At 47.7% G+C, this 25673-nt stretch overlaps 1 protein-coding gene and 1 non-coding gene across 2 annotated transcripts in view; one reads left to right on the top strand and one right to left on the bottom strand.

Moving 5' to 3' along the window:
• Window positions 1–10514: 10514 nt before the first annotated feature.
• TRNAC-GCA (transfer RNA cysteine (anticodon GCA)) lies at window positions 10515–10586 on the bottom strand. Its single transcript has one exon. It is a non-coding gene; the product is annotated as a tRNA-Cys (tRNA).
• Window positions 10587–15620: 5034 nt separating this feature from the next.
• The window catches only part of NRK (Nik related kinase), a 70264-nt gene continuing 60211 nt past the window's right edge, over window positions 15621–25673 (top strand). Inside the window, exons 1-3 of the mRNA XM_087728339.1 lie at window positions 15621–15681; window positions 22816–22872; window positions 24167–24292. Of these exons, the coding sequence (XP_087584465.1) occupies window positions 22858–22872; window positions 24167–24292 (141 nt within the window). The 5' untranslated portion in view covers window positions 15621–15681; window positions 22816–22857. The remainder of the gene's footprint in view (window positions 15682–22815; window positions 22873–24166; window positions 24293–25673) is intronic.

The following is a 25673-nucleotide window of genomic DNA, read 5'->3' as shown; positions in this document are numbered from 1 at the left end:
ATGGGGAGAAAGAGAGGGAACGGCCAGGCTTTGAAGGAACCAACCGGCCCTCGGCTGAAGTCATTGAAGTTCCTCTTCTCACTTCCCTTTCCTGCAGCCAACATCCTGAAGTGTCTAACACAGACATCTTTTCTTTCCTTCTTTCTCTTTCTTTCTTTTCTTTCCCCCTTCCTTTCTGCCTTCCTCCCTTCCTTTCTATTTTCTTTCTTTACTTACTTACCTACTTACTTACTTACTTAAAGCCAGTTTGGTGTAGTTAAGGTGCTGGCTCAGAAACTGGGAGACAGGGAGTTCTAGTCCTGCCTTACTCATGAAAGCCATCTGGATGATTTGTGCCCAATCACCAGGAGACGGTGAATTCTAGTCCTGTCTTACACATGAAAACTGGCTGGGTGGCCCTGGGCCAATGACCAGGAATTGAGCCTTGTGATTTCTAGTCCTGTCTTAGTCAGGAAGGCCAGCTGGGTGACTTTTGGCCCACTCCCTCTTTCCACCCACCTCACAGGACTGTTGTGAGGAAAACATGAGGAGCGAAGAAGCATTAAGCACATTCCCCACCTTGAGTTATTTATAAAGTAACACAGTGGATAAAAAAATAAATACAAATATAATGAATTCAGGCGGGAAGACTTTCTTTAGGCCAACTCCTGCCTCCTCCTTTCAAACTGGCTCTTCTTTAGCAGGGCCCAGGCCGAAGTGAAATACTCAGAGAGTTGCTGTATGCAAAAAACACCCCTTTCTCCTCTAATTTTAACCTCTCTGTCCGGAAGCCTTCAGCCTGCAATTTGCTCCTCTGTTTAGCCTTGTTATTTTTTAAGGTGTGTGTCTACCTCAATATCTACAGTTACATCCTCCTCTCCCTCTCTCTCTCTCTATATATATATATCTCACTCTCTGCCCCAGAGTTATAATTTGTACAATGAACCTGAGCCTTACTCGCAACTCTGCGTCACTTCTAGAAAGTAGGTTAGCCACGTAAAAACACCCTTTTTTTAAATAAAGTTTTTCATTAGATAAACATTAAAAACATTGGCCACAGTGCGACATTTCTGGCATAAGCGTTTCCATAGAGTGATGCGATCTTACAAGAATTACGTTTTATCTCCTTTACGTAGATGTATGTAGTCAGTCAGCTGATCCTTTCTTATATAGAATTACTGATCATGCAAACACATATCCTGTTCCTCCCTATCCCACCTTCTTAAGACCGCATGTCCCAATTCTTGTCTGTGTTTTCCTCTCCCGGCCTTTCCCCTCCTTCCTAACCATCGGGACCATTTGTCCCAGATTTCCTGGTGTTCCGCCTCCCCCTCGTCTTTGAGCTCCGGAGTCAGCCTGTCCATCTCTGTGCACATCAGCACCTTATTCATTATTTCTTGTTCCGAGGGAGTCTCCTCATTTTTCCATTCTTGTGCAAAAACCAGTCTTGCCGCCGTTAAAATATGTGGACTGTATAAAATAGAGTCCACTTTTGCCATGTTTTTCTTTTGTGATCCATAGTAGAAATAATTCTGGCCTCAACTCCGTCCTTTGATTTAGCATCTCTTCCAAATACTTTCTTATCTGCTTCCAAAAAGCCCTCACTTTCGTGCCCTCCCACCACATATGGTAGAAGGTCCCTAGTGAAGCATTACATTCCCAACATCGGGGCAATAATGTTTTGTTAATTTTAGCTAATCTTGTCTGTGGGATGCAGTGGAGGGTTTCAAATTTTTTTAGAACCTCTTCTGTAGATGTGGCCTGCTTTGTGGGAGTGGCTTGCTGGCCATGTGACCAGGTGGGAGTGGCTTGCCAGCCATGTGACTGGGGGGACGTGGCCAACTTGTAAAATATGTGGTGAAACTCACTTAACAACGCTCTTGCTTAGCAGCCAAAATATCAAGCTGTCAAGTTACAAGACGGTCGCACCCCTAACCCTTTAGAAACCCCCCCCCAGGGGTGTTTAAACTTGACAGCTTTAAGACTTGTGGACTTCAACTCCCAGGATTCCTCCTCTCGCTCTTCATCTTGATGATGTCTGGACGGGCGGGGGGAGGGAGCTGGAACCGGTTCTAAACGGCACCGTAGATTTGTGGAACCTCTTCTCTAGAAGAGGTTAGAACTGGCAGGGACCCACCATCCCTGGTTGGATGTGCCACCTGTAGAAGATCTTGTCTAGGTTTTCCTTATACATGCACACACCCTCACTGTGGTCAGGGGGTGGCTGTTTTTGTGGTTCCCTCTTTCCGTCAGCAATGGAAGCTGGGTAAGACACACAACCCCCCCCCCCATCCCATGGCAGAAAACCCTTTTAATTGTTTCAACTGTTTTAGAATTATGTTTGTTTGTTTATGGAATATAGAATTCTTTAACGGCCAAGTGTGATTGGACACACAAGGAATTTGTCTTTGGTGCATAAGCTCTCGGTGTACATAAAAGCTATAAGTGATAACTCCTGATCATAGTCATCACAGATACATTCATCGAGTATCACAAGATCCAACGCTTAGTGATAGTCATAGGATAATAAATAAGTAATCAGAATCATACTAGGAAACTAAATAAAACAATATAAACCATAAAGATAGAAGCCACAAGGTTATAGTCATAAGTAGAAAGGAGATACTGGAGGTCTGCGTTCAAAGCCTGACTCGTCTTGGGTGAAGAGGAGCAGAAACATTTGGTTTTTGCAAGATTTTCCCTGACACCAACCGTGGCCACAAGCAGCTTTGCTTAACCGGGAACCATCCAGCTGCCCTGAGACTACGGGTTGCAGAATCCCCAGCTTTTCTTTGGCTGGGGATTAGGGTCCCAGTAGTAGTTCTGCCTTAGGCAGGAAAACCAATTGGGAATCTCTCTCACTTCCCCCCCCCCCCGCACAGTCCACCTCACAGGGTTGTTGTGGGGAAAGTAGGAGGATGGAAGAGTATTATGGATATTTGCTGGGAGGGAAAGGAAAGGAAGAGAGAGAGAGAAACGAAGGAAGAAAGAAAAAGAAAGAAAGAAAGAAAAGAAAGAAAGAAAGAAAAGAAGAGGATGGGATGGAGGGAGAGAGGGAAGAAAGAAAAAAAAGAAAGGGAAAAGAAAGGAGGGAGGGGAGTGAGGAGAGAGGGAGGGAGAGAGAAAAGGAAGGAAGAAAGAAAGAAAGAAAGAAAGAAAGAAAGAAAGAAAGAAAGAAAGAAAGAAAGAAAGAAAGAAAGCTGGGACGGGTTAACGGCTTCGGATGGGGCTTTGCCCAGTAACCGGGGAGCGTGCAATGCACGTGGATCCGAGGCAGCCAGCAGGGAAAAGCGGTTGTGTGAAGAAGCCAACTGACGGGGACCCCCCTCCCCCCCTTCTGCAGCTGCCCCCCAGCCGGCCCAGCTGTTGCATCCCCCTCCCCCCTCCACGTCACTTCCTCGCAAACTTTTCCCGGGGAAGCTCTGGGCGAAAGTTGGTGTCCTTGCGAGCATCTGGCCGGGGGAGCCGCTGCGTCCGCCTCGGCCTCTGAGGAAGACGCCAAGTTTCTTCTCCTCCTTCTCTCTCCTTCCTTCCTTCCTTCCTTCCTTTCTGTCTCTTTCGCTCCCCCCGCTTTTCCCCGGCTCTGCATGTCCGGCTCCCTGCGCGGGGTCCCGCCGGCCGTTCCGCGGCCATGGGCGACGGCTGAGCCCGCTAGAACCGCCGGGTAGCCGCGGGCAGCAGAAGCCGCCGAAGAGCCACCTAGCTCGGCCCGCTCCTCTGCACCGGCGCGCCGCCCGGAGGCTGCCGGCGTCCCCCGAAGAGCCATGGCCAGCGACTGCGCCGCCCGGAGCTTGGATAACACCGACCTCGGGGCGCTCCGGGTAAGCGGCTGCTGCGGGGGCCGAGGAGGGGGGGGAGGGAGGGGGGGAGAAGCGGGCCTCTTCGCCCCCACGACCCCCGGAGCCCCCCCGGCCTTGGGCCGTCTCCGCTGGGCGCCCGGCTGGGGACTTTGCGCTAGAGCGCAAAGGTGCGTCTGAGGCGAGAGCCCCGGGCCTGCAAGGGCTGGAAGAGGAGCAGCCTTGGTTGCAGGTCGTGGGAACGCCCCGCCACAGTGGCCAGGGAGCCGGTTAACTTTTGAGGAGGTTGGGCAGCCACACATACACACACACAGGGAGAGAGAGAAAGTGGAGAGAGAAAGGGAGAGAAAGGGGGGAGGGGAGGAAGAGAAAGAGGGGGAGAGGGAAGCTGAGATGGAGAGAGAGAGAGGAGGGGAAAGAGAGAGGAAGGGAAAGAGAAAAAGTTAAAAAAAAGGGAGAGAGAGGGAGAAGTCAGTGTCACTTTGCCTTCTTCAGTGTCCGTTTCCATTCGCTGCTCCTGTTTGCACCTCAAAAAAGGTGAGCCCACCTTCTCCCGCTTGTCCTCCCCACAACCCTGCGAGGTCGGCTGGACAGAAATGGGATTTGAACCTGGGGCTCATTGATCACTGGTGACCATGTCCTCTTACTGCCGGTGAACGAACTGGGCTCTGAGGGTTCCTCCTTCCGTGCTCCCGGAGCTTCCTGGTTTTCTTGCAGACGTTTCGTTACCCAACTAGGTAACATCACCCACATCCCCCCCGGGGTCAGCGCAGCTTAAATCCAGCCACAGGGCTTTTCTCCTCCGGAGGAAATTGCTGTACAGAGAGTCCTTGATTTACGACCGCTGTCAAGCCCCAGTTTTCCGTTGCTGAATGAGGCGGTTCTTAAGTGAGTTGCGCCCCCCCTTTATGACCCCTCTTGCCACAGGTGTGAAGCAAATCACGGCGGTCGTTAAGTTAGTAACCGGTTGTTAAGTGAATCTGGCTCCCAAATTGGCTTGGGTTGCAAAAAAGGGATAACATGACCCCGCGGGACACTACGACCGTCATAAATATGAGTCAGTGGCCAAGCCACTATTTATGAATTTGGATCACGTGACTGTGAGGATGCTGCAAGAGTGAAAAATGGTCATAAGTCACAGTTTTTTCAGTGTTCTTGTATTTCCAACGGTCACTCAATGAATTGTTGTAAGTTGAGGGCAATCAAACAACTTTATTGTCACTTGGATTGTACACTAATTGGCATCCATTAAAAACAAAATCTCACTGCATCCAGCTCTCAAAGGGTCAACACCCCCAATTTTACACAACCGAAACACGACAAGATAAGTAAACAAACGCAAAATTATGTATATATACCCACAAATATTTTATGACATGGAGAAACAACAAGAGTCTAGTTCGGATGTATACATGTTTATGTGGAGAAAGGTGGCTATTTTCCCCCTGCCAACCCCCCCCCCACCCCCCCTTCAATTGGAACTGGCTGCATTTGAACTGGCTGTTGTGTGTTTTTCTGCTTGAGAGTTTACAGCAGGATACGCACAATGAAGCGATATGCTTGTTCCTGATATTGCCCTGTGGGTATTCCTGCTATCAGCCACCCAGCCTCTCGTGAGAGGGTGGGATGTAAATTTTGTCGCCACTAAATAAATCCCTGACGGTCAGGAAGTAAAGAGGACGGTTCCCAGCTCCTGGGTTGGGTCACCCTTTCAAGCCCACCAGGATTGGGCTGCCGTTTGTTGGGAATGGTGTAGGGTCTCCCGCTTGGGCTGGGGGGGGGTGGGTGGACTAGATGACCTACAAGGTCCCTTCCGGCTCTGTTAATCTAAAATACACGTCCATCCTCAACTGAATGGCCACAATGGAGCCCGGAATTTCTGTTGTGAAGGGAGATGGTTACTAAGTGAGTTTTGTCCCATTTTATGACCTTTCTTGCCACAGTCGTTAAGTGAATCACCATCTAGTTAGTAACCCGGTTGTTAAGTGAATCTAGCTTTTCCCTATTGACTTCGCTGGCCAGAAGGTCGCAAAAGGGGATCCGCCCCCCCCCCCCGTGACACTGCGACCGTCATAAATGTGAGTCAGTGGCCAAGCATCTGAATTTTGACCTCATCATCATGAGGGGGGGGGCTGCAAAGGTCGTAACTGTGAAAAACAATCAAAAGTCACATTTTCCAGCGCCGTCGAAACTTTGAACAGCCTCTAAGCAAACAGTTGTAAGTCGAGGAGTACCTGAAATAGAATGAGGTTTTTTTGTTCTTGGTTTTTGCAAATCTTCCAGCCAGGTTCCTCGATCTCTTTTGGAATCCTTGATAGGATTCTTCCGATCCATCCCAGATCTTTTAAATCTCGGCAAGGGCCATAACTGGAACTGCAGCAGCCTTGAGGTGGAATCAGAGCTAAGGCCGAATAAAGAGGAAATGCTACTTCCCGAAAAAAAAATGTGTTTTTATTACTATTATTCAAAGAAACTGAAACTGCCTTTGCCTTTTCTGTAGCCACATCCACGCTGGTGACTCATAAGGAGACCGAGAGTGCGGATGGGCCACGTTCCTCCTCAGATGTGCTGGGTGGGGCAGATTAAACTATCTAAGAGAGGAAAGGGAGGAAGTGAGGCAGAAAGCCTGCGTTTCCTTTGATCGGCCCAATGTTTCATCTGCCCCTCCTGGGAATCGTCAAAATGTGAATCCGTCCAGATCTGGAGGAGGATCTGGGGAAAGAGCGGCCACAATTCGCTCATGAATTGGGCCCATGGAGAACTTCTGTGTTGCATGTGGCAAGACGATCGATTTGAACCCTAAAAATGCCCTTCTTTGCGATGCTGTGGGCCCCACTCTCTGTACTTAGGGGATAAGCAAAGCTGAATTCTAGAACTGGACGGCACCTGGTCTGCAACGGTTGGTTCGGTGGCGGTGGCGGCACCCTCTCAACGGTGTTTGAATCATGGGACGTGAAGTTCGAATGGGTTACAGCTGCAAACTTGATTATTTGCGTGATGGGCTTCCTGAGTTTCTACAGCAGTTGATATTTTCCTTGTTGGTGTTTACAATAAGCTTGTAAGCTCCCTTCATTGTTCAAATGGGGAGAGGAGGAGGAGGAGGAGACGACATTCAACAGTGGTGGGATTCAGCCAGTTTGCACCACCTTGGGAGAACCGGTAATTAACTTTCTGAGCAGTTTGGTGAACTGGTTGCTGGAAGAAATATTTAGGGCAGAGAACTGGTTGTTAAATTATTTGAATCCCACCAAAGCATCCAACCACTGCACATCGTGTCCATGCTCTTAAGACCCCATTGTATTCCATTTTGAGGAGCTTGTAAGCTCCTTCATTATTCAAATGGGGAAAGGGGAGGGAGGAGAAGGGGAAGGAGGAGAAGGAGGAGGGAAGAAGGAGGAGGGGAAAGGGAAGGAGGAGGAGAAGGAGGGAAAGAGGAGGAGGAGGGAAGGAGAAGGAGGAGGGGAAGGAAGAGGGGAAGGAGACATTCAACTACTACACATTGTGTCCATGCTACATTGCATTCAGTTGTGTCCAACTCTTGATGATTCTACGGGCACAACCGTTGACTTTTTCTATGCTCTGGCCACCAGCCGCCCCGTTCTTTGACGGGAGCTCCCATCCCAGCTCAAACCAACGGTTGAGAAGAGTTGGGTCATCAGGCCAGTCAGGGGGACTTCGGTCCTCCATCCTGATGGATTTGGCCTCCTCTGGGCTGCCGGCCTTTGCAACAGGAAGCCAAAGGTTTTCCTTGGCCCTCGGAGAGAGTAAACTCCCAGAGTGGACCAGGGGCTGCAGGCGGCCGGGAATTTACCACCCTTCTCCGATGCTTGGAACTCCGAAAAGCTTTAGGGGGATGAAGTCTCCCCATCCAGAACTTTTCCATTTGCACGTCTGAACTTCATGTTTTAAAGATGCGACTTTTGCAGCTTCAGCTTCTTTGAAGATTCAGAATTCTGAATGCCTCCTTGATGTCACTTATGGCATTCCACCCCACTGACCAATGTTTTGGATAGGGGAAGAGCCTGTGTTCATTCTCATTCTCTCTCCTTCCCTCCCTCCCTCCCTCCCTCCCTCCCTCCCCCCCTCTCTCAGTGCCTTAGGACAGGGACGGTGCCAGTCATATCAATGACTCAACCCATGCGCAGAGGGTGCCTTAACCTCTTTTCAGCGGGTTTTAAAAACTTGGCAGAACTCATATTTGCTGGTGAGACAAAGACGGCACAAAAGTTCTCTCGCAGACCCAAGGATTTCCTGAGCCCCACCCTTCCCAGCTTGTTTGGGGGCAGGGATCAGCTGACCTCATAAAGGGAAGAGCAAAACTTTGGATGGCCCTCGTCCAGGAATTGCTGGGAAGACATGCAGAAAATAAATTCATTTTTTTAAAGCAAACACGAGATTTAGGCAGGGAGGGAGGGAGGGAGAGAGAGAGAAAAGAAAGAGAGAGAGAAAAAGAGAGAGAGAGAAAAGAGAGAAAGAGAAGAGAGAGAGAAGAGAGAAAGAGAGGCAGCTGGCCCATAACCATAGAGCATACGCCCAGAGCGGCCACTGCCTGAAGACTCGGTTTGGAAGCCACGGGAAAAGCCACGCAGTGGCCGCAGCGGTGGTGCCGGAGGTGCCCTGGCTCTGCGGAGAGAGCTGGGCCTGGGCATCGTGAGTCTGGCAGGTGCGTGAGCGAGAGCAGAACAGCTGCTCATGCAGCCGTGCAGAGTGCCATTCACTGCCATTTCGAAGGTGCCAAGTATGAGAGCTGGGCGGTGGCGAACAGGCGCTCACGCGGCTTGGCGATACCCCTAGGTCAGTGAATGGCGCTGTGCCTGGCTGGAAAGGGGGTTTGCCGGGTGGCTGCTCATGAGTGTGGTCGCTTCATGGCTGCTGCACTGCTGTGACAGTGCAACACAGCCATTCACCCATGAGGCTGTGCCCGGCTCTTTGGGGGCCCTCTTGCAAGAGACCAGCCGCCCAGCTACCCCAAAACAATAAACCCTCCCCCCATAATAAGGCCCAAGCCATATTTTGTGTGTAAAAAGAAAATAAGACCCTGTCTTATTTTTGGGGAAACCCGGTATATAAAAATGGGTTCAGTTCCAAGTGGGGAAACCTGGAGGCTGCTTGGAAAGATGGTTTAAAGGTGGACAGGATCACGTGGTTTGAGCTCCTGGACAGAAAAGGGGGATCATCAGACGCTTCCAGATGTTGAGTGAAGAAGAAAAGGACGCAGAGATGCTGAAAGTTCCTGGTTTTATGCCCTCTCTGGCCTTTGATCTTGATCTTGTCTTCTGATTGGTTGGCAGACTCCCATGGGGCCATGCAGGGGCAACTCTCTAGGCCGTGAGACGAGGTTTGGTTGAGCATCGCTTCTTCCCAGGTGCCCTGTGGTGAGATGGGAAAAGGCCTTAATCCCATCATCCTGGAGCTGAAGGGGGATGTCTTTGTTATGTAGAATAGTGGCCCAAGCTTTTTAAATGGCCCATTGACAAAGGTGGGGACTATTAAGAGTGAGTCTGTTTCCTGCCTAAAAACACGTTTCTCCATTTCTGATGTAGGGAAATATAATATTCTGCCTTTTCAATATTTCCCAGGATATTTCACTTTTCTAGGAGAGGGTTTTTTTTAACTTCCTACACAACAACAACAAAAAACACATTGTGCAAATTCTGCATTTGGAATAAAGAGGAATGGTGCCCAGGGAACACAAAAATTCCTCCCACAATTTTGGTTAAACTTCGGGGGAGTTCTTTCATATATCCAGGGGGGGGTGGGAGGGAAAGAAACCGTCGGGAACCACATCTGACGTCTTTGGCCGGGCAATTTCTATTTTATTTTTTGGTTGTGGGAACAGACAATTGGAAGGGGCTGCAAAGACGGACTCAATTATCTTTTTTTTCTCCTCCTCCTCCTCCTTTCTGTAGCTTCCTTACAATTTGAGGGGAGGAATCTCGCAAGCTTTTTAGGCTGTGGTACAGAAGTCACGGAATGGAAAAAATGGAAAGTCATTTTGGAGGCGGCAGCAGCAGGAGAGAGCGGGGAAACTGCTTATTGGAGTCAGAATAAGAGAATGACAGAATTGGAAGGGGCCTTGGAGGTCTTCTAGTCCAACCCCCCCCCCTTGCCTCAAGCAGGAGATCCTATATGCCCATGATGGCAAACCTATGGCATGCATGTCAGAGGTGGCACGCAGAGCCCTCTCTGTGGGCACGTGCGCCGTCGCCAGCTGCTCTTCTGGTTTCCGGGACACACATATGTGCCGGCCAGCTGGTCTTTGCGGGCACCAGAAAACGGCCTGAAAATGGCCCCAAAAGCCGGCTGTTTCCGGGCGCTTTCAGAGCCTTTTCAGGGTGTTTTTCAGGATGGTTTTCAGGGCAGTTTTTGGAGTGCCTGAAAAAGGCCAGAAAACGGGTTGAAAAGCGTCCTGTTTCTCAGCCAGGTGCTCTTCCGGCACACACATGTGCACCGGCCAGCTGGTCTTCATGGGCGCTGGAGCACCAGAAAACGCCCCCAAAAACAAGCATGCATTCGCCGGCCAGCCCATCTTTGGGTTTCCAGTGCACACGCATGTACACACTCGGTGCCGAAACCGTTCACCATCCCTGCTCTAAGCCAATTCAGGGATGGAGCACCAGAACCTCTGGAGAGAAGCTGTTCTACGGGTTGATTCTTCTTCCCACCGTTGGGAAATTTCTCCTTAGTGTGAGGTTTTTTTTTCTCTCCTTGATTTTTTTTTAAAAAATTGAAGGCACAAGGGGGCACCCGGATTTGAACCAGGGACCTCTTGATCTGCAGTCAAATGCTCTACCACTGAGCTATACCCCCTTCTTGTGAGCACTGGGTGCTTCCACTGAGACTCCTGCTGTTGCTCTCTTACTGGTCCTGTAATGCAGTTCAGCTCCACCGTGCCCCACGGGCTTCTTCCTGCTTCGGTGGCAGAAAGTAAGTTTCCAAGCAGAGAATCGCTGGGTTTGTTTTCCCTGTGAAGTCAGGAAGACGCCTGGTTGTTACCAACCCGCCTTTGCCTTTGAAGTGTGTTTCACTGCCAGGCAAATGTGCAATCCTGGACTCGGAAGTGCGGGTGGCAAAAGGAGAAAATGACTCTTGCTGTCCTTTCTTTGCAATTCAGCTTAACAACAGTGGAGGAACAGGGTGATCCCTGATGATGTTGCCTACTTTGGTAATGAAACGTCTGCAAGAAAACAAGCTCAGAGCACACCCGGGACCCCTCCTTTCAACCCTGGGCTGCAAATATTCTCCTTTATTGGCGCATTCCAGGAAGTATCTGCTTTCTGGCCAAATGCAGAATGAGTGAAACAGGGTAGGAGCTGCAGGGGAACAGCCCCCCCCCCCTATCAGCAAGAATCTAACACCCCCTTTTCTGGCTGACCAGTTTTACTCAAGAGCATATATTTTGCTTAGCTGCCCCACCAGAGACACCAGAGGCATCGATAGCTCTCTGATTCTATTCCTTTCCTTTCCTTTCCGTGGAGTTTCACCTTTGCAAAATTGCATTTGGTAGGTGTGGACTTGAGTAGGCTGGAGAAAAGGGCAAGTTTCAATATTTTAAAATCAAAATTAGGGTGTCCCAAAGAGGCTTTTTCAGGAGGCAGCTGGACTTTCTGGGTCTTCTTCTTTTCTTTTGAAGGCATTTCACTTCTCACCCAAGAAGCTTCTTCGGCTGACAGGATAGTGGGGGGGGGGGGGGGGGATGGAAGGATTTGTATTCCTTGCAGAATGCATCCTTCCATTCCCCCACTATCCTCTCAGAGCCGAAGAAGCTTCTTGGAGGAGAAGCAAAGAAAGTTCTTCAAAGGGGGGAAAGTCCAGCTGCCTCCTGAAAAAGCACCTTTGGGACAACCTGGAAGACGGAGAATCTCTACGGGCAAAATTAAGGTGTGACCTTCCTATGTTGCTTCTGATCCTTGGGGGTCCCGAGGGGGAAAATCCTCTATATTTCTCTATATGCAGAATGTATCTTGCTTATCTGATTGGCAGTGAGGTACAAGCATCTCCAAAGAGTCTGTGTGTGTGTGTGTGTGTGTGTGTTTTAACTTAACAAGTGAAATTAAACTGGCTGTTGTGTTGAAAATAGCAGCAATCTACCGTCAGGCTCAGATATTCAACTTGGATTGACTCTTGTTCCACTTGGCAAGCCGTCATCTATTACAGTCTTCCAGACCAGTCAGGTCCTTCATTGTCCCAGAATTAGGGCCGTTTCCTTGACCATCAGTTTTTGTGTCCCTGGACCATTTGACGGGCTGCTTCTGCCAAAATAGCTGCGGTTTCCTTTGACAGGTGCCAACCGTTTGACCCAACCATTTGTCACTCGGATGTTAATGACTCTCCTGGATTCCTCCACCATATGGTCTCTCCTCTCGTCTGGTCTTCATCATAGGAGGAGGAGGAGGAGCCCAGTAGGGCGAAAGAAACCCAGGCAGGCCGGGAGGGAGGGAGGGAGGGAGGGAGGGAGGGGGAAAAGGGACTTGAAGGCCACCAAGTGTGCCTCCTCCTTGGTAAACGTCTGGGGTTGGCGGCAGAGGAAATAGGAGCGTAAGGGACTTCCTTGATGCTAAAACCAGATGGAGATTTAAGACTTAGCAACGTGGATGTTTATTTGCTGTAGAGGTTCAACCAGTTTGCTATGCAGTTCAAATTGGCTAAGCCAAGCCACTAGATCTCATGGCTGTTGACTATCTATCAATCAGAATAGAGCTGGAAGGGACCTTGGAGGTCTTCTAGTCCAGCCCCCTGCTCAAGCAGAAGACCCTGTACCATTTCAGACAGGTGGCTGTCTAGTCTTTTCTCTAAAACCTCCAGAGATGAGGCACCTACAACCTCTGGTGGCAGGCTGTTCCATTGGTTAATTGTCCCCACTGTTGGGAAGTTTCTCCTTAGTTCTAGGTTGCTTCTGTCCTTGATGACTTTCCATCTGTTGCTACTTGTCCAGTCTTCAGGTGCTTTGGAGAATAGCTTGACTCCCTCTTCCCTGCGGCAGCCCCTCAAATACCGGAAGACTCCTGTCGTGTCTCCCCCAGTCCTTCCTTTCCCTAGATGACCCATTTCCAATTCCTGCAACCGTTCTTCATATGGTTTTGTCCCCAGGAGTCCAGACCCAGCATCTTGCTTGTTATTCACTCTTCCCAGAGTTTCAATGTCTTTTTTGTCATGTAGTGACCAAAACAGGATGCCGTATTCCAGGTGTGGCCTTACTAAGGATTTATAAAGCAGTGCTAATACTTCACGTGATTTTGATTCTATGCCTCTGTTTATACAGCCAAGGATTGGATTTGGCTTTTTTTGCCCCACACCACTGGCTCTGTGACTTAAAATAGGCATCCCCAAACTACGCCCCCCCCCAATGCAAAGTATCCGACCTGTGGAGTGGTGGGATGAAAAGCAGCTGCCAGCTTGTAAAGAAGTGCTTTAAAAGTCTTTAAAAACAGACTTTCAGATGTTTTTCACAGCCATGGGATCCATTAAAAGTCTTTAAAAGTCATTAAAAGTCTTTAAATGTCTTTAAAGTCTTTAAAAACAGACTTTCAGATGTTTTTCACAGCCATGGGATCCATTAAAAGTCTTTAAAAGTCATTAAAAGTCTTTAAATGTCTTTAAAAGTCTTTAAATGTCTTTAAAAGTCTTTAAAAACAGACTTTCAGGTGTGTTTCGTAGCCATGTCATCCAGGGCCGGTGGGTGAGTAGGAGAGGGGATGGTGCCGGCTTGCAAAGTAGCTGTCAGCTTGTAAGTAGCTAGTGCATTAAAAGGGTTTACATTTTTTAAAAAATGCTTTAAAAACAGCCTTTCAGGTGTTTTTCACTGCCATGTGGTCCAGGGCGGGTGGATGGGTGAGTAGGAAGGGCACTCACTTTTAAAGTAGTGCTTTAAAAGTGAGTGGGTGGGTGGGGGACATATCTCCACCTCTCCTAGCTTTTTTCAAAATCAGCTGAAGTTGGCTAAGACTAATTCAATTGCAACCACAGTACAATGTCCGAAGGAGAATTCGCCCACTGCTTTGATTCTTCCCATAGATAAAGTACATCCACCAAATTGGTTGCTGGACAATTTTGGTAGATATTCATGTGAGCATATACACATGTGTGGCAAAAAGCAAATCAGTTTGTGAATTTTCCTCCAAAAGACCTTTAGCCCTGAAATCCCAAACAAGCAGGCCCACCCTTCCCTTTGAATTAGTAGCCATATGTATGTTGGTTAAAACCGTTCTTCATTTTAAATATTGTATTATTTCATGTTTTTTTGCACTACAAATGAAGATACGTGCAGTGTTGACAGAAAATTGTTCATTTTTTTTTCCAAATGATAGTCCGTCCCCCAACAGTCTGAGGGACCATTATCCCTCCTTAATTCACCATTGGAGGCTGTGTGTGTGTGTGTGTGTGTGTGTGTGTGTTGATTCTCCACTTCTCCCACCTGCTTCCAGCGTCTCTCAATGCCCATCTTGGGGGTTTCAGTTGCAGTCTTAATTGGAGCAGTTCCAGGGGTGGGTTCTGGCCACCGTTACTACTGGTTGTGTGGCTGAAAGAATCTGCTCTTACATTTGCAAACCGGTAGCGAAGGTAATTCGATTTCACCCCTGATTTACATATTCAAATCATTTTAGGGTTTTTTTCTTTTTAAAAAAGACAGCCTCGCATTGCGATAGCTACCGTTGGAAATAAACACATTTTAAACTTCATTTGCATCCTTAGCTGAAGCAGAAGTTAAATGCGTGTGCCCCAGTCTACGGAAGAGGGTTGAATTTTGCTGTGGGGGCCTGACCTTAGCTGCCCTGTGATTTTGGATGTCCGTCCTTCCCCTCTTTTCCAAGCTGTTTTTAGAAAATAGAAATTGCCTGACCCCGGGGAGGTTGATTCTACTTTAATTTTGGGTTCTGTTGCTCTGTTCTCCGAGAATAGATGTGGCGTGATCATTCCAACAATCTTTCAGAAGTTCTTAACCACAAAAAACATGGAAACATATTTTTGTCTCAGTTTGGTCCAGAGAGGAAGTATTTGTTAGTTTCTTTATAGCAATCAAACTTAGACCTATATACCACTTCATAGTGCTTTACAGTCTTCTCTAACCAGTTTACAGAGTCAGCCTCTCGCCCCTCCAACAGTCTGGCTCCTTATTTTATCAACCTTGGAAGGATGGAAGGCTGAGTCAACCTTGAGCCAGTCACAATCAAACTGCTGGCAGTGGGCAGAGTTATCCTGCAATACTGCCTTCCAACCAGAGCACGACTGAGGCTCTTATTGAATTTATTTGCCGCTCATTTTGTAGCGAAAGATTCTGGGCAGTTTCCAACATTAAAACATTAAAACCCTGAGTATTCCTTTCCTGCAGATGGATTTGTGTGTGTGTGTGTGTGTGTGTGTGTGTGTGTGTGTAAAACTATCTACCTATTGCTTTTTAATGGGCCAGGGGGGATTTTATCCTCATCGTTTCACGGAGTGTGTTGAAGAGTTGAAGTATGTTCAGATGGTACAAAGACTGCATTTTACCCATGTTGCCTGGCCTGGAGATGGTTGAAGAGTTTACGTGTCAAATTGATACGGCCACCCATTTCACTCTGGGTGGTATACAACCATCAAGTAAAACCACAAATCTATCCAACAGTCACTACTAAAGATCGAAATACTTCTTAAAATTAAACTGCGTGGCCCACAAGGCACAGAGAGAGGGAATGGAGTTGGGTGTGTGGAGTGCGCGTAACCATCAACTGTGGTTCCTCTACCCCAAGATGCTGAGCCAAAGGAACCACATAAAGAGTTGGAGGCAGTTTGCAAAACTCAGCCAAGAAGCCGATCTTTCCAAGAAGGAAACTTAACTCCCTGCAATTTAATTCTTTTCTAGGACCCAGCTGGAATATTTGAACTAGTGCAAGTCGTTGGGAATGGGACCTATGGACAAGTCTATAAGGTACGGGATATTTCTGAAGAATGGATGAATTAAAAAATTAAAATATTCAATATTCTTTTCCACTCCACAGTGAATGAAAGTTAGACAGAATAGGCACCATTAGCCATGAGTTTAATGTCAGTCAGAACAGCAGCGAGGGGCCTGGTGGCTGATTTCTCTGCTGGTGGAAAGGGGGAAGGGAGACAGCCACGATTTGGCCATGTTCCTTATATTAGTTTGTTAAGCCAAACCTCAAGGCATCAAATGTGGCCAGTGATTAATGCAACCGAGCCTTGAGGGGATGTGATGCTGTCATGTAACTAATTCCATCCGATTATAAAGCTCAGAGCCACTTTGATTGATGGTTGAACATCCATTCCAACTGGTGCTTTTTTCTTTTGCTTTTTCTGCTGACGTTCACTTCCTTGCTGACACGTTCTTGTGGTTATTGTGCAACTTTGGGGCTGTTTGGATATGAAATGAGCCGTTGTGCATATCGCAGCAGGGATCGGCTTTTATCCGGGACAGATATTTGAAAGCTATTTTTTTTTTTTTACAAGAGATACAGCTCGGAGCTTTGATCTGTCACTCATCCATCAGGTGTGAACCAGTTGGGCCCACCGGTTGTCCCAAAGCCACGTGGTCGGCCTTAATGCAGCAAGAGAAACCCACTTCCTGTTCGTAAACCATATGGATTGGTTGACACTTTATCCCAGTGTTGGCAAACCTTTTCAACACTGGGTGCCGAAACGGGAGCGCATGTGCGGGGGTGAGCGCCGGAAACTGGAAGAGCCGTTCCCTGGAACTCATGCGCATGCCAGGAAGTCCAGCTTCCGGCTTCCGGCATGTACATGCGCGCCAGTCACCTGGTCTTCCGGTTTCTGGTGCAGATTCGTGCATGAAGACCAGCTGGCCAGCGCGCATGTGTGTGCCAGAAACCGGAAGCTCAGTCTCCTGGCATGCACATGCCTGCAAGGGAGCTGCTCTTCTGGTTTCCAGCACTTCCACGTGCGCAAAGACCAGCTGGCCGGCACGCATGTGACGCACCGGAACCCGGAAGAGCAACGGGCGATGGCTGATGTGCCCAGAGAGGTGGTTCTGCGTGCGACTTCTGGCATAGGTACCACAGATTCGCCCTCACAGCTATATCCCATCTGTAATAGTTTTACAAGCAACTCAAGGCTCCAGAGATCTCCAGCGCAACTTCCTCCTCCTGTTTTCTGCCCAACAACCCTGTGAGGAGGGTTGGGCTGAGAGAAAGGGACTGGCCAAAGTCGCCAACCTGGCTTTCATGACTAGGTGGGACTAGAACTCACCGTTGCCTGGTGATTGGCCCAAAGTCCACCAGCAAGGCGGACTTGAATTCCCCACCTCCTGCTTTCTAACGTGGCGCCTTAACCGCTGGGCTGAACCGGCTCTCTTATAGGAGATGTGTGGAGCTTAAAACCAGCACAGGGGAACGTTGGTTAGAATAGGGCACAATCTGAAAGCTGGTGAGAAAAGCTGGGCTGAAGATCTGTTTGGAGGCAGAGAAAATGGATGAATCATGCAAAACCGAGTCGTTTCCAGAACTTTTTTTTTTTTCATTTAAAAAAAGGAAAGGAAACTGCTGAGCGATGGGGCTCCTTTGTGCCAGATTTTAAGAAGGGCTGCATTGTGCAGGCATGTGGTTTGCACAAGGCCTGCTGGAGTCCCCTGCAACCATTTCATGCTCTGCCCCATTTTTTGGGGAACAGAAGGCTCCAGAGCAGGCCAACGATCTGGCACGGTGGGACTCCTTTGAGCCTGGGAGCAATTTCGTGGTTTGGGTTGAAAGTAACACCTTCCTGTTTCTGGGTTTTGCCTCAAAGCATCCAACTCAACCGCCAGGAGGCAGCCAGAAGAGGAACCAGCAACATAAAAGAGAAGTTAGAAGCCAGAGCAGAGGGCTTAGAATTGAATCCCAAAGGGGCTTTTCCAAGAGGCAAGTGGACTTTCTGGTTTTTCTTGGAAGACGTTTCGCTTCTCATCCAAGAAGCTTCTTCAGAGAAGAAGAGGAAAAAGAGGAGGAGGAGGAGGAGATGAACTACTGCTGCTGCTGCTACTACTACTACTACTACTACTACTATTACTACTGAAGAAGCTTCTTGGATGAGAAGTGAAACGTCTTCAGAGAAAAAGCAAGAAAGTCCAGTTGCCTCTTGGAAAAAGCCCCTTTGGGACAACCAGGACTTGGATGACGGAGGATCTCCACAGACACGTAGAATAGAATAATAGTAATAATAGAGTTGGAAGGGACCTGGGAGGTCTTCTAGTCCAACCCCCTGCTCAAGCCGGAGACCCTACACCATTTCAGGCAAATCCAGTCTCTTTTTGAAAGCCTCCAGTGATGGAGCATCCACAGCTTTTAAAGTCAAGTTGCCCCATCGGTTGATTGCTCTCACCGCCAGGACGTTTCTCCTGAGTCCCAGGCTGCTTCTCCCCTTGGAGAGTTTCCGTCCATTGTTTCTTGTCTCGACGTTTGGTGCTTTGGAAAACAGTCTGACTATTGTCTGTTTTTTGTATGAGCCCTTCAAATATTAGAAGAGTGCTATCGCGTCTCCCCTAGTCCTCCTTCTCATTGGACTAGACACGCCCAATGCCTGTAACCGGGCTTCGTATGTTTTAGCCTCCAGCCCCCTAATCATTTCTGGCTTTGTTAAATTAGGACTGGTGGAAACAGTCTACCCAAAACCTCAAAGCTTGAAATGGAGAAGTAGCAGTGTGCTAAATTAAAGAACCGCTTATCAGGAAGTTCTGAAAGAGAAAAAGGCGGTTAACCAACACAGGCTGGAATAATAATAATAATAACAATTATTATTATTATACAATTGTATCACAGCGGCCAGTTGTTTCGCCGGATTTGGCATTGGTTACTAGTCGGGCCTCACCCAGGGGCCTAGGACGTCGTAACGTATTTTCGTAATATGCGTGCAGATCCAAGCAGTGCGGCTTTTTGCATTTGACTGATGGTGATTTTGTCAATTTTTAACTGTTCTAAATTATTATTATTGTTATTATTATTATTATTATTCAAACAGATTAATAGTTAATAACACAAACAGATTAATAATTAATAATTCAAGCAGATTGATGATTCTATTAAAATACAGAGAAAGTCAAGATCTTGTGGGACTTCAGAATCCAGACTGACAGGCACTTGGCCCACAACACACCTGACACAACAATAGTTGAAAAGAAAAAAGTTTGGTTCATTGCAATACCTGGAGATGCACGAATTGAAGATAAACAGCAAGAAAAAATCACAAAATACCGGGACTTGCACATTGAGGTTGAGCGACTGTGGAAAAAGAAATCGTGTGTTGTAATTGGAGCCCTTGGAGCAATACCTAAAGGGCTACCTCGCTATTTGGAAATTTATCAGACTTGAACATTCTAATTCTACAAAAGAAAGCCTCCCTACTTGGAACAGCTGATATCCTCCGACGTTACCTTAACAGTTCCTAGGTCCTTGGTTAGGACTCGAGCTGCTGAGCTACCAACCAGCCCCAAAGGCTGTGAATCTCACCAAAGATTAACCATGTAATAATAATAATAATTCTACTATGGTGTTGAGCTTCCAATCTGTTGAGTGTTTCCTCTAGATAAGCCTTGCCAACTGCTTAGAGATTCTTTGATTTGTGTGTGTGTGTGTGTGTGTGTGTTTTAAAAAAGGAGACTTCCTTTACTGACTGAGCTTCAGATGCAGAGCTGCAGAGAAGGCAGAGGGGAAATCACTCCTTCCTGTATTCTCCTACAACAAATGTGGCATCCTTAAAAGTTAGACTCTTCCTCTGCTTTGATTTATTTGCAGCGTTACTCACTTCTCCCGTGTCTGTCTGAGCTTCATCAGATGTTCCATGTCGGTGCTAATGCCTATCTCACCTAAATGGATTTGAACAGACCTATAAAATGACAAATTGTTGCAGGCTCTTGACACCGAAGCGTTTGGGAGATTTACATCCCGGCTGCATATATGTGGGAAAGGGCTGACCCATTTCTGCTGTCGAGAAGTAGGCCAGTTGTGGCTTGAAGACAGTCTTTAGCAACTTCCGTGTGGCCGTGCAGGCACTTGCTAAATTTAAGCTTGGGGATTAAGCGAAGAAATTGTGTCGAACTTTAGCTGCTGAATTATTTTGATCCCGATCTTTTCGGCTTCTTTTAGCAAGAGCACTTAGAGTTATATACCGCTTCAGATTGCTTTCCAGTCCTCTCTGAGCGGTTTACAGAGTCAGCCTCCTGCCCCCAACAATCTGCGTCCTCATTTTACCCACCTCGGAAGGAGGAGTTAATCTTGAGCCTGCTGTGATCCGATCTGCCAAATTGCAGGCAGCAGAAGTAGCCTGCAGTACTGCACTCCAACCACTGCGCCACCATGGCTTTTGATCTGTTCCTCTCCCTCTTTAGCAATAGCAGTAGCAATAGCAGTTAGACTTATATACCGCTTCATAGGGCTTTCAGCTCTCTCTAAGCGGTTTACAGAGTCAGCACATTGCCCCCAACAACAATCTGGGTCCTCATTTTACCCACCTCGGAAGGATGGAAGGCTGAGTCAACCTTTGAGCCGGTGAGATTTGAACAGCCGAATTGCAGAACTGCAGTCAGCTGAAGTAGCCTGCAGTGCTGCATTTAACCACTGCGCCACCTCAGATCCGTAACTCAGCGCTAAGAGTTCCGTGGCAGCGGCTGGATGGTGTCCAGGGAGCCTGTAAAATAAACAGGTAGCAATGGCACTTGGACTTATGCACCACTTCCCAGAGCTTCCCAGCCCTCTCTAAGGGTTCACGGAGTCAGCCTCCTGCCCCCAACAATCTGGCTCCTCATTTGACCCACCTCTGAGTCAACCTTCAGTTGGTGAGGATTGAACTCTTGGCAGTGAGCAGAGTCAGCCTGCAATGCTGCATTCTAACCACTGGGCCACCACAGCTGCCTAAATCTCTGAATATCTGTAAGAGGTTCTATTTGGTGTGAAAGAATTCAGGTAGTCCAAACCCTGGCGGATTACAGCAAAGGATTCAACTCCTCGCTCAAGCAGGGGACCCTATGCCACGTCCTGCTAGCACTGATGATGTTACCTATTTGGGTCATGAAACGTCTACAAGAAAACCACCAAGCTCAGAGAGCACAAAGGACCCCCCACACACACACAATTCAACCCTCGGTTCAACTTCCTTCTATTGATATGCAGGACATTTCCAGCTTCTAAATGTGGCTCCAGGGAAGAAAAGCCAGCTCTGAACCTTCCTCTTGTTTAATATCTTGCTTCTAGGTGACTTCAACCAGAGGTTCCTCAGAGGCCCTTCAGGAGTTATGTCCCTTTCTCTCCAGCTGCTAGTATATCAGTCATTTAGCTATTGGTGGGCGCTTATGGGAATAAGAGGCTTAAAGTCTCCCCTGGGTTGATTTCTCTCTATAAATTTACCTTAGAAGACAAAGTAGAAGCAGGACAGTGCAGGGGACTTAATGCACCTTTGATGTAATGGCTGACATTGGGGGCACACGTAGAAAATCCAGTTGGGATCTTTGCCGTAGGAGACAAAACCTCTCCCCCTTTCTCAGCAGAAAGCTCATTTTTGAAGTTTTATTCCTGGAAAAGTTTTCTCCAGAATGATGAAACCCAAAGGGACAAGTCTTTGTTAGAAATTAAGCCCCCTCGGGCCCACTTTTCCATTCCTTATGGCAGAAAAACTCATTAAAATTGAGAAAACGATGAATCTTCCTTGATTAGCTGTTGGCAACCCGCGATGTAAAATTTTGTAAACCTTACAAACTTCAACCACTTATTGAAATGTAATCTGCTTTTTTTTAAACGTCTGTCTATATATTAAACTATTGCATTTCCCTCCCACCCTCCTCTGGGTATTATTAATTAACCAGAATTAGCCATAGACCTCTGCACTGCATTAAAGGAATTTCCCAAGAATTATTCCTATCAGTGTTAATGTAACTTCATTAGTAGCCAATGAATAAAGCTTAATTCCCATGCTTTCTCATTCTAGCTTTATGGCGACTAGCAGCTGACCAGGACTTTCAATAAATTAACTTGGGCAAAGATTTCCCAGCGATCTAAACATTCTTGATTTAATCGAGCAGGGAAGTTGGAAGAATATTTCGTTGCTGGCAATGTTTGGGGTTTAAATGAGGGTGCCAGCTTGTCTGGGAGGGCTTCACGCTGCCCTGCGAAACTTTCAATGCCTGGAAACTGTTGGAAACAATGGTTTCCGATGCAGGAACTCCAACCGTGACATCAGCTGGGTATAAACTGAGGGCAAATCTCAGGTTGAGCTACAGCGAGTATTTTACAACATTGATCTTTGCATGGGAGTGAGAGACTTTGAGGCAGATCTGTGTAGATCCCAAATTGTTTTAGAATGTAGAGTAGAGTAGAGTAGAAATCTAGACTAGACTAGAATAGAATAGTTGGGACTTTGGAGGTCTTCTAGTCCAGCCCCCTGCTTATCCAGGAAACCCTATACCTATACCATTTCAGACAAACGGTTGTGCAATCTCTTCTTTTACAACATTGTTTTACAACAATGTGCATGTGAGTGAGAGATTTTGAGACAGATCTATGCAGACCCCAAATCATTTTAGAATAGAGTATAGAGTAGAGTTGAAGACTAGAATAGAATAGTTGGGACTTTGGAGGTCTTCTAGTCCAACCCCCCGCTTAGCCAGGAAACATTTGTTTACTAAAAGGGGTTTTGTTAGGACCAGGCGCCTGCCTTGTGCTTTTGGGGGAAGCCTAAGTCAGAAGATCGATTAGATTCGTAACACGGTTCCCTGACTGGAAATCCAGGGGTTTGCATAGAAGGAACTCCTACTTTCCTACAGATTTCCCTGCTGTCCCCGTTTCCGCGGATGTTATTTTTTTTTGCTTTATGTATTACATTTCTTTGCTGACCAACGTGGGGAACTCTGGGCGGCTTCCAATGTTAAATCACGACGTTAGATCCCCCTAATGGCAGAATATCGATTTCCCATTAGGTGCCGTGCAAATTGTTTGAGTTGGCCTGGAAGCGGCTTTCAAACGGCCCTTTTATGATGATGGATTCCAGGCGTTGTACGGGGCATTGACGGGACTATCATGAGGCAGCTTTCATTGGCTTTACGGTTCCTTCTTTCTCTTTTTTCCAGGGTCGCCACGTGAAAACAGGGCAGCTGGCGGCAATCAAGGTTATGAATGTGACCGAGGTGAGCAGAGACACGAATTGCTTCCACCAGGGGAAAAACAGCCACGGACGTGTTTCTCAAAAGTCTCCTTCGGAGGCCAGGAATGGCTGCGTTTGAGACTCACACAAGGACTGGAATCCAGAGAGTCAAGGGGAGAGTTGTACAGGCAGTCCTCGACTTACGACTGCAAGGGAGCCCAAAATTTGGGTTGCTAAGCAAAACATGGGTTCATTGAATGTTGCCTGTTTTACGACGCTTTGTGGCCCAGTTGTTAATTGAACTGCTGCAGGGGTTAAGTGAATATCGCGGAGGTTCAATGAATCTGAACTGGAGGATCTAAATTCAGCAGCTTCACACTTTTGCCTTTGCCAGCAGTGGGCCCTAAAATTGCCTCTGCTGTGCTCTTCCAAGGCGGCTGGCACCGTTTCCTCCTCAGCTGTTGCTCTGGGTCGCTTTCCGTCTTCATCTCTGAGCTGCTGAGCTGCTCCATCCAGAGCCGCTCAGGCAGCAAGATGAGGGAGGCTGGTCACCACGGGATAATCGGCCCATCTGCCAGGCAGGAATCTGTCGGTAGTGCGTTTTGGGGAGGGGTGGTGAGAACTTCCCCATTGCAGTGGCTGCACGGGCCAGGAGATTTGGGTCCTGCCCACTTGGCTTTCGGAGGTCCGACGGAGCAAAGTGGGCAGGGCGCTTCTTGGCGAGGTGGAAACTTGGTGGCTTTCCCTGGATCCAAGGGGAAATGGAGGGTGACGGGAGCAGAGAATGCTGGTTGGAAAGAAAAAAAAAAGGCTAACCCAACATTTGGTAGGGCAGCATATCCTTTGCATGTTCATGTGTGAATTTCAGAATAGTTTGCAAATGTAGTGTTGTGGCCCGCCAGTGGCCAGCGGAACTGGCAGCAGAGTCAGACAGTGAGGAGGTTGGGGAGGAACATGGGCCGGTCCTGGAGCCTGGGGGAGGCTCGGACAGAGGCAGAGATGGGGCCAGAAGATCTGTCCGTGAATCCCAGAGACTCTGTGCCCAGCCTTTCCTTCCACAGCTCCTCATTTGGACAATAGTTACATGGCAGCTTTCCAAGCTAGATAAGGTCTGTGGTCATAAATATTCCTTTGAAAGACTGTTTGCCAGGCCTTGGCTGAATGTGAATGGGGGTGATGGGCACAAGTGAGGGGAGTCAGTGGATGACATACCCCACCCAAAATAAGACCTGGCGCCTTTTTTGGCGGCAAAAAAAAAATAAGACAGGGTCTTGTTTTTGGGGAAACATGGTTACTGTCACCTCAATTTTCATATCCCCCCTTTTTGTTCAATTTAGGATGAGGAGGAAGAAATCAAACTGGAAATTAATATGCTGAAGAAGTATTCTCACCATCGGAACATTGCGACCTACTACGGTGCTTTTGTCAAGAAAAGTCCAGCAGGTCAGGATGACCAGTTATGGGTAAGTCTCTTCCTCTCTCTTTTCTTCTGTGTTTGGAAATGTAGATAACTCTTGGTCCCCAGGGAGGAACTAATTGGTTCTTGGATGGGTTCCTCAGCTGACAAAATTGTATTCTTCCCGGGTTTCAGTGAAGTAAGAGAAGTTCTCGGGTGTGGTCAGGAGAAGGATGAGCAAACGGTGGGATCTTTGGTGCTCTCTGAGCTGGTTGTTTTCTTGCAGACATTTCATGACCATACCTGGTAACATCTTCAGTGCTGATGACATTATCTAGTCTGGTAATGCAACATCTGCAAGAAAGCAAGCAAGTTCAGAGAGCCCCAAGGACCCCACAGTCCAACCCCTACAAATATTCTCTTCTATGGATTAGCAAACTTCAAAGCGTTGCCCGGTTTTCTATTGTCTTGGTACGTTTTGTGTTTCTCTCCACAATTTAGTTCCATTTGCATATTTCCTCCACACCCACAGTGACCCCAGTGGCCACATATGGGGAACCCCAAGGATCCTTGATACAGATATCTTTAGGGTACCATCTGGGTCTGGCTTCCCACCTCTTCCTTGACCAGAAGTATAAAGAGCTGTTTGTGGGAGTCAGACGGAGGTTTCGTACTGATGTCTTTCTCAGGCCTGCAGCCCTCTTTCCTTTTGGATCTTTGGCCTGCCACACTTTCTATCATTCTACTACGCATTTTCTATTGTGGGGAAATGGGAGGAGGGGATTGTCCGGAGTCAGATGCTATGTAGCCATAACAAAATCCTTTCTAGAAAGCCAAGGTCATCCTTTGTCTCTGCACCTCTGCACCTGACCGGAACTGGATGGGTGGAAGCTGCCAGCGTGGCAGTGGAAGGTGGGACCATGTGATGGACTTGTGGGTGGGTGGGGGTGGGAAGATCTTGAACTTTCAGCTGGGTGGGAAAAACTGGAAAGCTTTCAGATTCGGGTTTTCCCAGATGTGCCAACACGGCTCTCTTCATAAATTGGAACTTTGAGGAATCCTTTGCCTTGGACTCTGATTTAATTTTGGATTTGGAACCCTGGCAGTGTTCCTTTTAGTTGTAGCCTTTTAACAAAATCCAGTTGAATTCTGTGTAGTTTCTGGGAGGTAGGATTTAATCTTTCAGCCACCAGAAGTAGCCCTCTGGGCTCAGGTGGAAGGCCTTGTCGCTGGTTCCTAACTTCATGGCCCGTCTGTCTTTTTTAAAGAAATAAATAAAAATGACAAGAGACTTTGCCTCTCTGCTTTCTCCTTTCCTTTTTAGAAAGATATGTGAATCTTTGCTCTGCATGATCTCTTAAAGAGGCCAGAAACCTGCTAAAATCGGAGGAGGAGAAGGTTTAGGGCTGGTCAGGGAGATACCGGAGGGGGTTGAGAAAACTCTGGGC

The sequence above is a fragment of the Thamnophis sirtalis genome, unplaced genomic scaffold (genome assembly GCF_051295495.1).
Source record: "Thamnophis sirtalis isolate CommonGarterSnake01/CBP01778 unplaced genomic scaffold, rThaSir2_p1.2 scaffold_13, whole genome shotgun sequence".
NCBI classification, from domain to species: Eukaryota; Metazoa; Chordata; class Lepidosauria; order Squamata; family Natricidae; genus Thamnophis; species Thamnophis sirtalis.
This window is presented reverse-complemented; position numbering and strand designations above follow the sequence as displayed.